Raw genomic sequence first — 13,240 nt, forward strand, 5'->3', positions numbered from 1 at the left:
CGAAACCAGGGCCAACCTACCGCAGTCCTGGAGGGCTGACGGTCTGTTGATTTTTGCTTCCTGAGGTGAATTAACTTTGTAATCATCTGCTTTAATTGATCTACTGAGTGGTGAGTAATGGTGAGGACCAGCAGACCCTGCGACTCCCCAGGACCAGGCCTGAGGACCCGGACCTGAGGACCAGGCCTGAGGACAGGCCTGAGGACCAGGCCTGAGGACCAGGCCTGAGGACAGGCCTGAGGACCAGGGCCTGAGGACCAGGCCTGAGGAGGCCAAAATGACTCAAACTCACATGCTTCCTCTCTGAGGCCCTCAGAGCTTTGGAGCTGTAGAATGTCAGTGTTGTGCCAGCGAGAATGATCCAGAACCGGGTCCAGGAAGAGAACTGTTACAACAAAAACAAAAGAACACAAAAATATAATCTAATAGTTTGAAATAATGTTTGTATCGAAAGAGATCAGAAGCATGTAGAACGGTTCAAGCAGGTAAAACATGGAGCAGGTAGAGCAGGTAAAACACGGAGCAGGTAGAGCAGGTAAAACATGGAGCAGGTAGAGCAGGTAAAACACAGAGCAGGTAGAGCAGGTAAAACATGGAGCAGGTAGAGCAGGTAAAACATGGAGCAGGTAGAGCAGGTAAAACACGGAGCCGGTAGAGCAGGTAAAACACGGAGCAGGTGGAGCAGGTAAAACATGATGCAGGTAGAGCAGGTAAAACACGGAGCAGGTAGAGCAGGTAAAACATGGAGCAGGTAGAACAGGTAAAACACGGAGCAGGTAGAGCAGGTAAAACATGGAGCAGGTAGAGCAGGTAAAACATGGAGCAGGTAGAGCAGGTAAAACACGGAGCAGGTAGAGCAGGTAAAACACGGAGCAGGTAGAGCAGGTAAAACACGGAGCAGGTAGAGCAGGTAAAACATGGAGCAGGTAGAGCAGGTAAAACATGGAGCAGGTAGAGCAGGTAAAACATGGAGCAGGTAGAGCAGGTAAAACACGGAGCAGGTAGAGCAGGTAAAACATGGAGCAGGTAGAGCAGGTAAAACATGGAGCAGGTATGGCAGGTAAAGCGAGGCTCGCCCACTCACCGTAGGCTTCCTGCCTCCCTTCAGCACGGTCTTCCTGCGCAGTGGGCCCTCCATAATGGCCCCGCCCACCCCACTATCTGGCAGGACAGGATCAAATCCTGGGGGGCTGGGGAGAGGAGGACCATTTATCCAGTCTTACAGACCTAACTAACATTCAGCACCATCACTCGCCTATTCAGTCTGACTGTTCTAACTAGCACATTCAACAAAGGTCACGCCACAGACAATGCCCCCCCCCCCCCCCCCCCCAAAATGCAATTCCGTTTGTCCCTGAAAGACCGTGGTGACTAATCAAAGAGAAAGACAACGTAGAGCCTCACTGAGCACAGCCTGGCCTCAGACCAGACTGCCCACAGTGTACAGACTTTGCTCCCACCGCAGCGAAACTAACCTGCACTTTCACACAAGCTGTGAGAAATATAGGGCAATTCATGCGCAGTATTACCCAGACATCAGCACTAACTCAGCCTTTCATTAGATGAAGAAGCATTAGCACCACAATGTGTAACTGAAGAGAGTCACTTTACATTTGCCATTTATCGCACATCCTGTGAAACCCCTGGGAGGGACAGAATAGCTGGACACAGAGAGAGTTGATAAATTCCAGTTTTTATGCCATTTTTATTTTTCGAGAGGGAGAGCGTGTTGTTTACACAAAATAAAACAAATAAACAAAAACGTTTTCCATTCACCCTCATGGGATTTCGGTGAAAAGAACAAACTAAAATAGCAAAGTAACAGTAAACCAAAACACAACAAAAGCTTTCGAGCTATGCTCTTTGCTTTCTCAGCTGGTGAAGATACTGGCCTCAGTCCTCTACTTTGGACAGAAGCACAATTATAAGCCCTGGGCTGACTGGTTAATGCAACACACACGTGTGCGCCCACAGTAGCCCCAGACCGCCTCGATGTTCCCTCCAGACTGAGCCCTGCTGCACTGGCAATTCACTTCCCCTCTACAGAACTAATTCTATAACTAGAATTACACTTCCTGAATTTAACCAATTTGTTCAGTAATCCTATTCCCTTTTTCTGCTTTCATATCTGTAAATTCTTCTGTGTTCAGCCAAAATAAGATTCCTCTTTTCGTGCCAATGAATCTGAATTTTGATTATGAACAAATTCAAGAGACAGAAATGTAGAGAGAAATGGAGGGATGGAGAGAGAGTAGGAGGGATACAGAGAGAAATAGAGGGATGGAGAGCGAGCAGGAAGGATACTGAGAGAAACAGAGGGATGGAGAGAGAGTAGGAGGGATGGAGAGGGAGCAGGAGGGATGGAGAGGGAGCAGGAGGGATGGAGAGAGAGCGAGAGACCCTTCACCATGCCGTTTCCGTACCTGTGGAGGTGACTGCGGCTCCTGGGGGAGTTCCGGACCGGTACCTTCCAGTTGGACCCCAGCGTGGCGTACAGACGGCTCCTGCTCACATATTTAACCGTCAGAGTTCTGTGAGCAGACCCAGGCCTCTAAAGTCCTAGATGTCTGACATTTAAAAACACTCTCGCATTTCAATGTGCTTGACTTTCAAAGTTCTGATTTCCAAGGTGCTGTTGTTTCCATCAGAGATCTGCCCTTGATATTGTTTAAAATAAAGGAACGTTTTACACCCCCCCCCAGCCCTGCAGAATCCAGTACTGGTTGTGCATTGTAAGGTCTAGGCATGGTCTGGATTTGCGCTTGGTTCTAGGGCATTCGACTGCATTAAACAGTGGGCTTTGGCCCCCTAGATTTATGATGATGTTTTAGAATTTCAGAATGATGCAAAGCAAGAGCAGGTTTTCACCTTTCCACTCTGATGAAGAGGTCCTCGCTGACTGAACTCTGACTGCTGCCTGGAGTCAAACACAGAGGATTCAGGTCAGCACAGCATCCACAAGATCACTGGCAGTGATCACGGGACAGACAGGCCAATACTGGGCAAACACTGGGAACTTCATTCTTTAGGATCTGTCGCCCTCTGCTGGCAGAATAATGTAATGATATTCACTGGGTCATCAGGATTAACCACTTGATTGTGGCAGCGCTGCATAAATCCTCACACATATGTAAATGTAGCTCAACTCTTACACTATCATAAGTGAAACTGGAACCTGCATACATACAGTGTCTCAAAATAGACTAGTGCTGATCTGGGATCAGATTTTCCCCGTCACATCTCAACACTATCCATTATGAGCTCAAAGGGTAAGCTGAACCTAGATCTACACTCCTACTCTGACCAAAGGTGAAAGACAGTTGCTGTAGTAGACAGTATGGGTACCTAGCGACAGGGCACTGGTGTAGTAGACAGAGCTGTATGGGTACGTAGCGAAAGGGCACTGGTGTAGTAGACAGAGCTGTGTGGGTACCTAGCGAAAGGCTATCGGTAAAGACAGAGCTGTGTGGGTACCTAGTGAAAGGCCATTGGTGCAGACAGAGCTGTGTGGGTACCTAGCGAAAGGCCATTGGTTCAGACAGAGCTGTGTGGGTACCTAGCGAAAGGCCATTGGTTCAGACAGAGCTGTGTGGGTACCTAGCGAAAGGCCATTGGTGTATTCAGAGCTGTGCGACGGGTTCCAGGATGGGCTATGAGACTCCAAGAAGCTGTCATCCAGCAGGTGGCGTGGTTTGTCTATAGGGAAGGTGGCACTCTTGCTCTCCACCAAGCTGAACATACACATCATACTGAGAGAGAGAGAGAGAGAGTTCATCTTTGCATTATTATTATTTTGGCATAATAATTTCAATTTAGAGAGATCTATTTCCCATTCACAATCATGCTTCAGCAACATGCATTTTGCTAGCTAATTGTATAAAACATTCATCTCTATTGAGGCCTGTAAACTCTCTGCCAGTTGTTTGTATTATTTTATACTCCTTACTATCATGTTTCATTGATATCCCTGCTCTCTCCTCCTCTCGACGGCAGTGCATCATCGTGCTCCAATCCGTCATTGCGGTCCCTCTAACCTTATCTATCCACCCAGTCATGTCTTCATGCACCCAGCTGACCATGAAGAGGGTATGGAACTGCCAGTACACAGTCCTGAAAGCTGAGCCCGTTTCAGTGCACATTCTTGTTTCATGGCCCCCGAAGATAAATCACAGACCCAGCCAGAGCTGAATGTTCACTCCTGACATCGTGCTGCTTTGTAAGACACCCTGGATTAGAGCGACCACTAAGTACCAAAACGCGTGAAGTCAATTCCTTGATATGTGCTGCCCTCTGCTGGAGCAATGAGGGCGCTGCATGTCATTCGCCCTAATTAACTGCAGAAGTGCAGTATATGCAAATAGATGTAATGGAATTTAATGAAAACCCCCCCCCCCTCCAACAAAGAGTATGATGAAGAGTTCATTGTTTATATTATAGTGACAATTGCCCTGTGAAAACAATCTGATCAATGAAGCTGTATCAAATCCACATTTTCGTCAATTCTTCATGCACAAATGATGAATGTGAAAACAGGGCACTGGTACAAACTGGTTGCAAAGCAATAACAAAGCACCTCACATCAAATAACCACAGAGATACCTAAACATAGGGTCCCTGGCAAAATGGACAAAAATATTTCATCTTTGAAGAATACTTTGTTTACATTTCTAACTTCTAATCAATTACCAAATAAGTAAACCACCATGTCTGGTTTACATAAACTTGACAAAATTGTTATCGTCGTAATTATCAAATATTTATATTGTAATAAATAGCTACACGTTCTACGCAGATCCATGATATAACAATTACATCACAAAATTGACATGCTTCCTTGTATGGCTGTTAAAAAGCGTCACAGCTTGAAAGTGGGTGTTGGATAAAGATGGCTGCTGCATAACAGTCAGTCAGCTGTCGGGACACACTGGCCCCTCCCATGGCTAACTGCTGAAGCTAAACAGCCCAGGGACCGTCACTAGTGGGGTGGAAGGCGGTGACGATTCTAGGGGCCCACAGCTATATTCTTTCATGGGGCCCAGAATTCCAACTGTAGCTACGCCCTTGTAAACAGGCATGGGCTTGGTTAATACTTGTGGTTAGTACTTGGATGGGAGACATCTTGTAAAAACTGTTCGAAAAGGTTGTTGATCAGTCAATAAGGGTTACTCCTCTCTCTGGTACAGAACAACTCCCAATGCCCCAGCACAGTGATGGGGACACTGTGCTGTAGAAGGTGCCATCCTTCAGCTGAAACATTAAACCAAGTTGCGTTCATTAAAAATTACATGGAACTTAACAAAACTGGTGCTAACTGTGGTGTCCTGGTCAAATTCCCATGAAAATGATCTCTCTACATCTGGCCCCCAATTTACTCCCCCTGTTTGACAGGCTACACAATCCCACAGTGCCAAGGTCATCACTGCTAAAGAGAATTGAGCTCTCAGTTGACCTACCTGATTATATACAACTTAAAGACACAAAGAGACCGACTGTATGTTTAACTTGGTTATAAAGAGGTTAAACACACAAAGATACCTACTGTCTGTAATCAATTCCTATTAACCTGTCCAGTCAAATTAAACACTGTGCTTGCAAAGCCTGATTTATACTTTGTCGCATGACCATTTTGAAGTGTTGCATGGCAAAAATGTTGTATTTTCGATGAAAAAAAGCATTGCACAACACTTTTTCAGTGTCGCGTACCTCTAGAATTTTGATATGTCGCAGATACTTTGTTGCACGGTGTTGATTGGACAGCCAAAAGAAATACAGAAATTTATTGTCATTAATGCGTCATTATTTTCAGTTTATCTGAGTGACAGACCACCTTCTTTTTCCGTTTGCGTTTGAATTTTTTAAACGAAAGTAGATATAAAGTTTATTCCTCCCAGGTTTCTCTGTAATTTCACCAGGCGCCGCAATGTTTTCACACATGTAAACATCAGCAGTTTGGCGTCTCGTTACCATAGACAACAGAACCCTCTCCACAGCCCTTTGCCGGAGTATTAGTCATAGCGTAGGATGTGGGCTCGTGAACGTTTGGGAGCCCCTGTATGGGGGCCTTGAACTTTAAAGGTTTTGGAATCCCCAAAATAACATGGGGTGTAATAACAGTGTAAGAGCAGTGTGATAGCTGTAGCCAGCCCATAGGAGGCAGACAGGTGGTACAATAACGGTGTGATAGCAAAACAATAGCAGGTGTTTGTAAGTGGCAGACATAATATCAATGTAATAGCAGTAGATTGCCATTAAGTGGCAGTCAGGTGATGTAATAATGATGTATTAGCAGTAGCCTGTTAGTAGTGGGGACAGACAAGTGCACGACAACAGTGTAACAGCTATCTGTAGGGGGCGGCAGAGAGTCTCACTTGCTTCCCAGGCTGTGGCTCTTCCTGTGGCGGGACGGGGGCGGGGTGGGCAGGTGGTGGCACGTGGAGGTGTCAGGACAGGTCGGGCGACGGCTGTACCTGTCTGAGAAGGACACTTCAGAGGGTCCTGGGACAGGAGGACAGAGGACAGAGGAAGGGGGGGGGGAGCGGGGTGTAAGAGATTTAAGAGATGATATTAGAGCCAGTGAACGGAAACTTCCAGAACAAGGCTGCCTCTCTGGGCCCGCAGCTGGGCCCCAGATGGTTCCACCCCTGCTGGTGCTCACCGCACGCTTACAAATCACCTCCAGCAAACCGGCAGCCTCCGCGGCTGTAACACACAGAGAGATATTCCCTATGTGCACGGCTTTGACAGTTTAACACAAGCTCCACTTTGTTCCGATGCTCAGACTATTCCCTTTTTTTTTCTTTTAAAGCAATGACTTCCGCTTGGACGTACCCTGCCTTTGAATGGTTTTCTATTGTGATTGGCATGTGTACAAGCTGAAATTCATATTTTTTTTATCCCGGTTGACATTCTTTCCAGGTTTCACTCTTGGAAATAAGAGGCTTTCAACATCAGGCAATATTTAAAGGCTCAATAAATAAATAACACGTTTGCAGTGGTGGGGTTGGGTGGAAATATGTTTGATGGGCAGAGCAATTTCACCAATCAGGACACAGTAGGGGAGGGGCCTAGGTCCAGTGACAACTATGTGAAGGGGGGAAAATGGAGGGATGGAAAATGATGGGGAATGTCTACGCATGAAGACTTGAAAGGACAGGTCCCAGGAATAAATACGTTTTTTTTTGGTCCAAAGAATGCTCTCCTTCCTCAAATCCGTCTTTCAGATGAGACGTTAAACCGAGGTCCTGACTCACTGTGGTCATTAAAGATCCCACGACACTATTCGTAAAGAGTAGAAGGTTCCCCGGGGTCCTGGCTAAAATCCCAGACCTGGTCTCGCAAAAACTTGCCACCTAATCATCCCCTGATTTAATTGGCTAAAAAATGTTCTCTCCCTCCAGTGGAGCTGCTCAGTGGCCAACAATAGAAAATTGTGGTTGTACTGGGCAGCTCCCAGGTGTGAATGTGTATGAGTGTGAAGCAGGGCGTTCCTGCAAAAGAGCATCCGTGCTAACCTACCCTGTGTAAATAAAGGTTAAATAAAATAAATGAATTAATTAATAAATAAAATGTCTGAATTTATTACTTTATTTTTAAAAATGATCTTTAAAGGCGGATGTTACGGTTTATCAATGACCGTTTATGACCAGCCACCTTCTATCTCCTTTAACGGAGCGTGTCTGCACTTCTTTCAGGTTGAGTGAGAGGTTCAGGCCACACTTTTCTTAAAACCCACTCGTTATCAAGTTCCGAATATCAGCTCAGAATTCAGTCTCTCGAATGACACGTAAAAGATGTGGACTGACTATCAGGAGTGATGGATGGGACATGGGACATGTGGTGGTGATGGGACATGTCTACAGTCATGGTCAGCCATTTTAAACTTGGGGAAACTAGGAATAAAGCTGTGTTTAAAATGAAACACTGTGCTGTGGCGAGTTGAAGTACCGGAGAAGTTTTTAAAAGCAGGTAAGTGGCCTACAGTGCACATCACAAAGAACACTCAGTTACCCTGGAAACCTGAACAGGCTATACTTTTCAAAAACAAATTCTGTAACTGCTCTAAGAGCCATTTCACAAGCGCTTGGGAAAATCAGCAGCTACACCTGGAGTAAAACGACTTGACAGTCCCTCATTACTTGAGGAAAAAAAAAAACCTCATTATAAAAATAGTTGGCCAGTTTTCCCAAAGCACCTCAGTACACAGCTACAGAGGGGGCCCGCCCCAGTCGTGATGGCGATGAGCTCATGACTCCCAGCACCCCCCGCCCCCCCACAACCTCTCCAACCCCACTCATCAAGAGCAAAAACACGCAGCCGACGCGAGGAAACACCGGTGTGTGGGTTTTTAATGGGCCCAGAGTAGTTTTCCGAAATTAGTGAGCCGCGGGAACCACCAAAGTCACGATCGTGCCCTTATCCCAGTTCCCACGATGCACGGGCACGGAACGCCAGCGCCAGGTGAGCAAGCGCGCCTCCCTCGGGACCGGGAGGCACACGAGGCCCGTGGGGCGAGACTCAAACGCTTAAAACTCAAACAGCCCCCGCCGGTACCAAGGTATGGGCCTGCCCGGAAATTACCGGAAGCGCAATCATCGCTTCTGCCCCTGGGGCGACGCACTTCAGCCGAAACAAAGTGCCTCCACTTAAACCGGGCCGTTCGCCGTGGCGGCTCCAAAGGCGGTAATTTGGGCTGGTTGAGGGGCGTGAGACCCACGGGACCAGGGCGGCTCTGACAGGCCAGGTGGCTGACCAGCGGAGTGGGCAAGAGCACTGTTTTAGGATTCTGTCCAGGATGCTGAGGAAAAAGTTACCCAATGCGTGGGTATGGGACGGGTGGTCCTCAAAGTGCGAGTATGAAATCTGAAATTAAATTTGAACTTTTTCCCCTCGTATATAATTTCCGTACTATGTATAGCTAAAATACAGATATTCGGTCATACTTTAAACACAGTGTTTCTCATAAAAGCTTTATATTGCATGTACAATGCCTTCATAAACATGTCCCAATGGCTTGATTGCATAAGGAGGTGACATAACACCTCCTTACGCAACATTTTATGCCAGACATGACATAACCAACAACGTCACCAGGCTAACAGCCAAAAATGATAAAGGGAGACATAAAGCATCCATAATGTTGGATGCTAGGCTAACTATGACATAACAGTCATGAAACAATTCAAATCAACCTGAGGGAAGTTAGCCCGCTTGACTCCTGCTACAATGGTCACAAAGTGTGATCAAGGTATGCTTACAGTTATGTAAATTCAGCCGTGATCGTTAGTATGTCAAAGAAACATGACATTCTGTCTCAGCACTCATTTCACACCAACCACAATTACAATTTTACAGCAGATCATACTGCAACGTGAGCTACCCACTGTTTCCTGTTAGGAATATCAGGTTCAAAAAAAAATCCCAGCATTCAAATTAACTATTATTTAAAATATTATCCAGAATTTTGGGTGTGGCTGGAGAGAGAGAAGGCTGGAGGAGCAATATTTCAAAATTCTAGAAATTCATCAGGGGCTCACGTAATAGTTCAGATTAATACTTGGATTGTGATAGAGTATGTACCATAAAACAAAATCATAAAATGTGAAATGGTGATATAACACAGTTCAGGCATTCTTGAGGAGGCCAGAATCTGGTCTCTTACCCCAGGGATCTCCGAGTGGTTTCTCTCGTGAACAGAGCTGTTTTAAACGAGAAGCTCAGGGCTTATTGGGCTGGGTTTGCTGAGAGCCTGGTGACTGTTCTACTTCCCAGGAGAAACATCTTGGCCCGGCTCGGCTTGTGACAGCGTCTCTGTACTATACATATAATACTGAATGGAATCCTCTTCAGGGTCCGGCCAATCCCAAATCGGCACGGAACAGCAAGACCTAAACCCAGCTATACCCCCTGTGGTTTCCTAAGTTTCCACAACTTTTTCGCCCTGTCATCGATGATTCACGGCGACACCTGGAATATAACACACACGTGTCCCAGAATGTGAATTGCACAAAAAAATAAAACACAAATTAATTTAAAAATCTGTCTGTTTCGCATCAAGCGAATCTTACACAAAACAACACCGTCTGTTTGCTACTGCAAACATCAAAAGGATGTCATGTTCCTGTGGCAAAAACACAGCGTGCGGTAAATGAAACAAGATCCCATCACACTGCAAAAGGGCCCGTGTGGTAATGGTCTCAGATTTGCTCTCATTGGTGAGCAGTCTAACAGCCAGGCTGCCGAGCGACAGTTGGTAAAGTCAGACTGCAGCTCTGATTGGGCAGTCTGATCTCACTGGGGCTCCAGCAGATCACTCCTCTCGTGTAAGCAGGTCTAATGACCAGGCGACAGCTCGTGATCCCGGCTGCACCGTCCGCCACTGCAGCTACTCACTAAGGGAAGGCAGGGATTAGCCATTAAAGGTCCCCACTTGTTCTATTTTCTCAACAATTTTATTTTATCCCACAAGGCCTATCAAACTTGTTGATAGCGTTAAAAAAAAAAAATCAGGGAGTTTCTCTCCTCTCAAGCAGAACAGACCGTTTCTTGAGGGTGATACAGGTTTTGTGCAATCTCCGCCTCGATGGATTATCTAACCAGAAATGACAGGAGCACCTCCGGAATCTCATCGCAACTCCTGCTCGAAAAGTGAACATGGTCTCCATAAATTATCCAGCAGGGATTAAACCGTACATGTTCCAGAGTCGGGTTCATAAATTCAAACCATGAAAGAGCTTATGTCCATGCTCACTATTTTTATGCCTCTATGAATAATTTTGTGAATTTGTTCTTGACAGGTGTTATAACTTTTACTTACATATTGTAGCTGATGATAATTGTAGCGGATAAGATTAAAATTGCCCCATCAAAGCAATTATCCTGTGAATAAAACATGTTTGTGGAATTATACGACTGATCGATTCGTCTGTGAATGTAAACTGTTGCACCCGCAACAACTGTTCAAGAATGGCCACTGAACATATGTTGCAAGGAGTTGCAAACAGTAGATGATTGGCCGCTTTGACTGAAATCCACAACCTACGTCAAACCTGCAGCCAAATCTGACTTGCTTGTTTCGTCTGGTTATTTTTTTTTGGAAGCAAACGTCTTACAGATTTCATAGATTTTTTGCCTAAATGAGACAACGCAAGCCACCAAGCATTTAATAAAACTCAAGCGGGGGTTTTTAATGGGACAGACCATCAATATGTCAGGTCTGTAATTAGAATGCCCTGCATTCATGAAAAGAGGCGGCGGGGGGGGGGGGGGGGGGGGGGGGGGGCACTGTTTGATGGTTACCATGACAGTCTTTTCAAACATATTGTTAAAATAACTGTAACCTTTTACCGATACAGACACTAACCCTGTATTAATTCACCAGTAGTTTTGTATAGATTGAAACTCATCGTACAAGTTAAAGCTGGTCTGCTCTTCCCACCCAACAATCGCACTCACACGCATGCGCACGCGCGCAAACACACACACACACACACACACACACAAACAAACACACACACACACACAGAGCAGCAGCAGCAGGTGAGCATTAAAGACCCATTGTTTGGATGAATGACGCTCATTCCCACTAATTACCCTCACTGACAGACTTTCTGTGACCTCTGACCTATGACCTCCCCACTTCCATCACTGTCCCATTTGATGAGGTTTCGTTTACTATTTTCCCTCTCCGCTCAGGACCAGCCCAAGTCCCATCTGGTGGCATTCCAGACACCTCGCGTCACCTGGCCTTCGCAGCCAGGGATAATTACCAAGGGAAAATAATTAATTAGTGTATTAATTGCATGGAAATGTGTGGGTAAGGCCCAGCTGCAGGGTGGTGATTAGCAGTGAGAGCCTGCTGGCTAACAGTCTGTGTTCATTTCAGCTTCCTTTGGGGAGCCAGGCCACCATTTCCCCCTCTCTGGTTTGTTCATGTGTTCGTGTGATGATTTAAACAGGCAGGCGGTCACCTTTTAAAAGGCATGCGATAACTCATGCACTGCCGGCTGGGATAGGAGGCCGGTGACATCATTCTTCCACTGCTAAAGGTTCAGTGCGTGAGTCCCACAGGAAGTGTACAAGAAAGGAAACAAACTGGGGCAAACTGGGACAGTCTGTGCCTTACGCTCCCACCCCAGCAGGGCTACTGTCCTAGTGTTTGAAGCAGGAAACATAATACCTTACAGCACGTCAGCACATTACAGTTTAGCCATTGTTGCTTATAGTTTCCTCGTCTGTGTTCCTGCAGTCAAATACACATGCACATATGCAAACACACGCTCACACACACACACGCACACATAATGTGTGAGTGTGTTCTGAGTGTGAGTGGGCAAGTGTTGGTATGTGTGTGTGTGTGTGCGCGCAGGCGTGTGCATACGTGTGCATAAGTGTGTTGGTCACATTACCTGCAAGGTCTTCTTTAGAGGAGGTCAGGCCATTTCCAGGTTCAATCCTCAGGGAAAGCCTGTAACACAGACAGCCTCAATCAGCACAGAGTGTCACTGCATCACAGAGGGGGGCGAGGCTCAGGCTGTGGCCTGTTGCCAGGCAACAGACAAAAAACACATTTGTAATGTCCTCATGGTGAGATGCACACAAACAGAAGTAAAGGAACATGTAAACACAGTAGGAATACATAATTGTGAGAACCGGCTTAGACCAGGGGCTCCTGATCTTACCAAAATGGCGCGGTGTGGTTACAGGTTTTTGTTGGAGCCTACACTAACCCTTCTCAGATATGACCAGGCACCACTGCTCACCCCTGAGATCACTGCAGGGTGCCTGTCTCCCTCTGGACTGAGCGTAGTGCAACAGTGACTGAACTGGACTGGTACTCCGATGGTTGCAGGTTCAACTCCCAGGTGAGGCACTGACGTTGTACCTTTGAGCAAGGTACTTTACCTGAACTGCTTCAATAAGCATCCAGCTGTATAAATGGATTGTGTGTATATAGTCACGCTGTGTAAACCTCTCTGGATGACAGCGTCTACTAAAAGCCCAAATGTAGAATATACTACGTGACCTGCTAAGCTGGTCAATTCATTGACAACTCTTAAGTACAGATTAGCACTGAAAACACATTATGCTGAAAAACATACAGACACGCACAAGTAAATACTTGTGCACCATGGCAACACAGACAAAGAGCTCAAGAGTGATAGACAAAAGCAACATCACTATACGCCATGCTAACAAAAGCACACCTGTGCACAATGTGTGCAGACCCACCAAGAGATAAATG

The 13,240-nt window shown here is 46.1% G+C and overlaps 1 protein-coding gene across 3 annotated transcripts in view; it reads right to left on the reverse strand.

The window, feature by feature from the left end:
- The window catches only part of LOC118212335 (ras-specific guanine nucleotide-releasing factor RalGPS1-like), a 123,065-nt gene that overhangs the window by 1,646 nt on the left and 108,179 nt on the right, over positions 1-13,240 (reverse strand). For 2 of the 3 annotated variants that reach the window (XM_035390099.1, XM_035390098.1), the window contains 7 exons: positions 12,405-12,463; positions 6,369-6,495; positions 3,598-3,749; positions 2,869-2,917; positions 2,424-2,504; positions 1,085-1,190; positions 293-385 (listed from right to left, as the gene is read on the reverse strand). In XM_035390099.1, the coding sequence (XP_035245990.1) occupies positions 293-385; positions 1,085-1,190; positions 2,424-2,504; positions 2,869-2,917; positions 3,598-3,749; positions 6,369-6,495; positions 12,405-12,463 (667 nt within the window). The remainder of the gene's footprint in view (positions 1-292; positions 386-1,084; positions 1,191-2,423; positions 2,505-2,868; positions 2,918-3,597; positions 3,750-6,368; positions 6,496-12,404; positions 12,464-13,240) is intronic. The other variant, XM_035390100.1, reaches the window with a different exon arrangement.

The sequence above is a fragment of the Anguilla anguilla genome, chromosome 14, assembly GCF_013347855.1.
Source record: "Anguilla anguilla isolate fAngAng1 chromosome 14, fAngAng1.pri, whole genome shotgun sequence".
Lineage (NCBI taxonomy): Eukaryota > Metazoa > Chordata > Actinopteri > Anguilliformes > Anguillidae > Anguilla > Anguilla anguilla.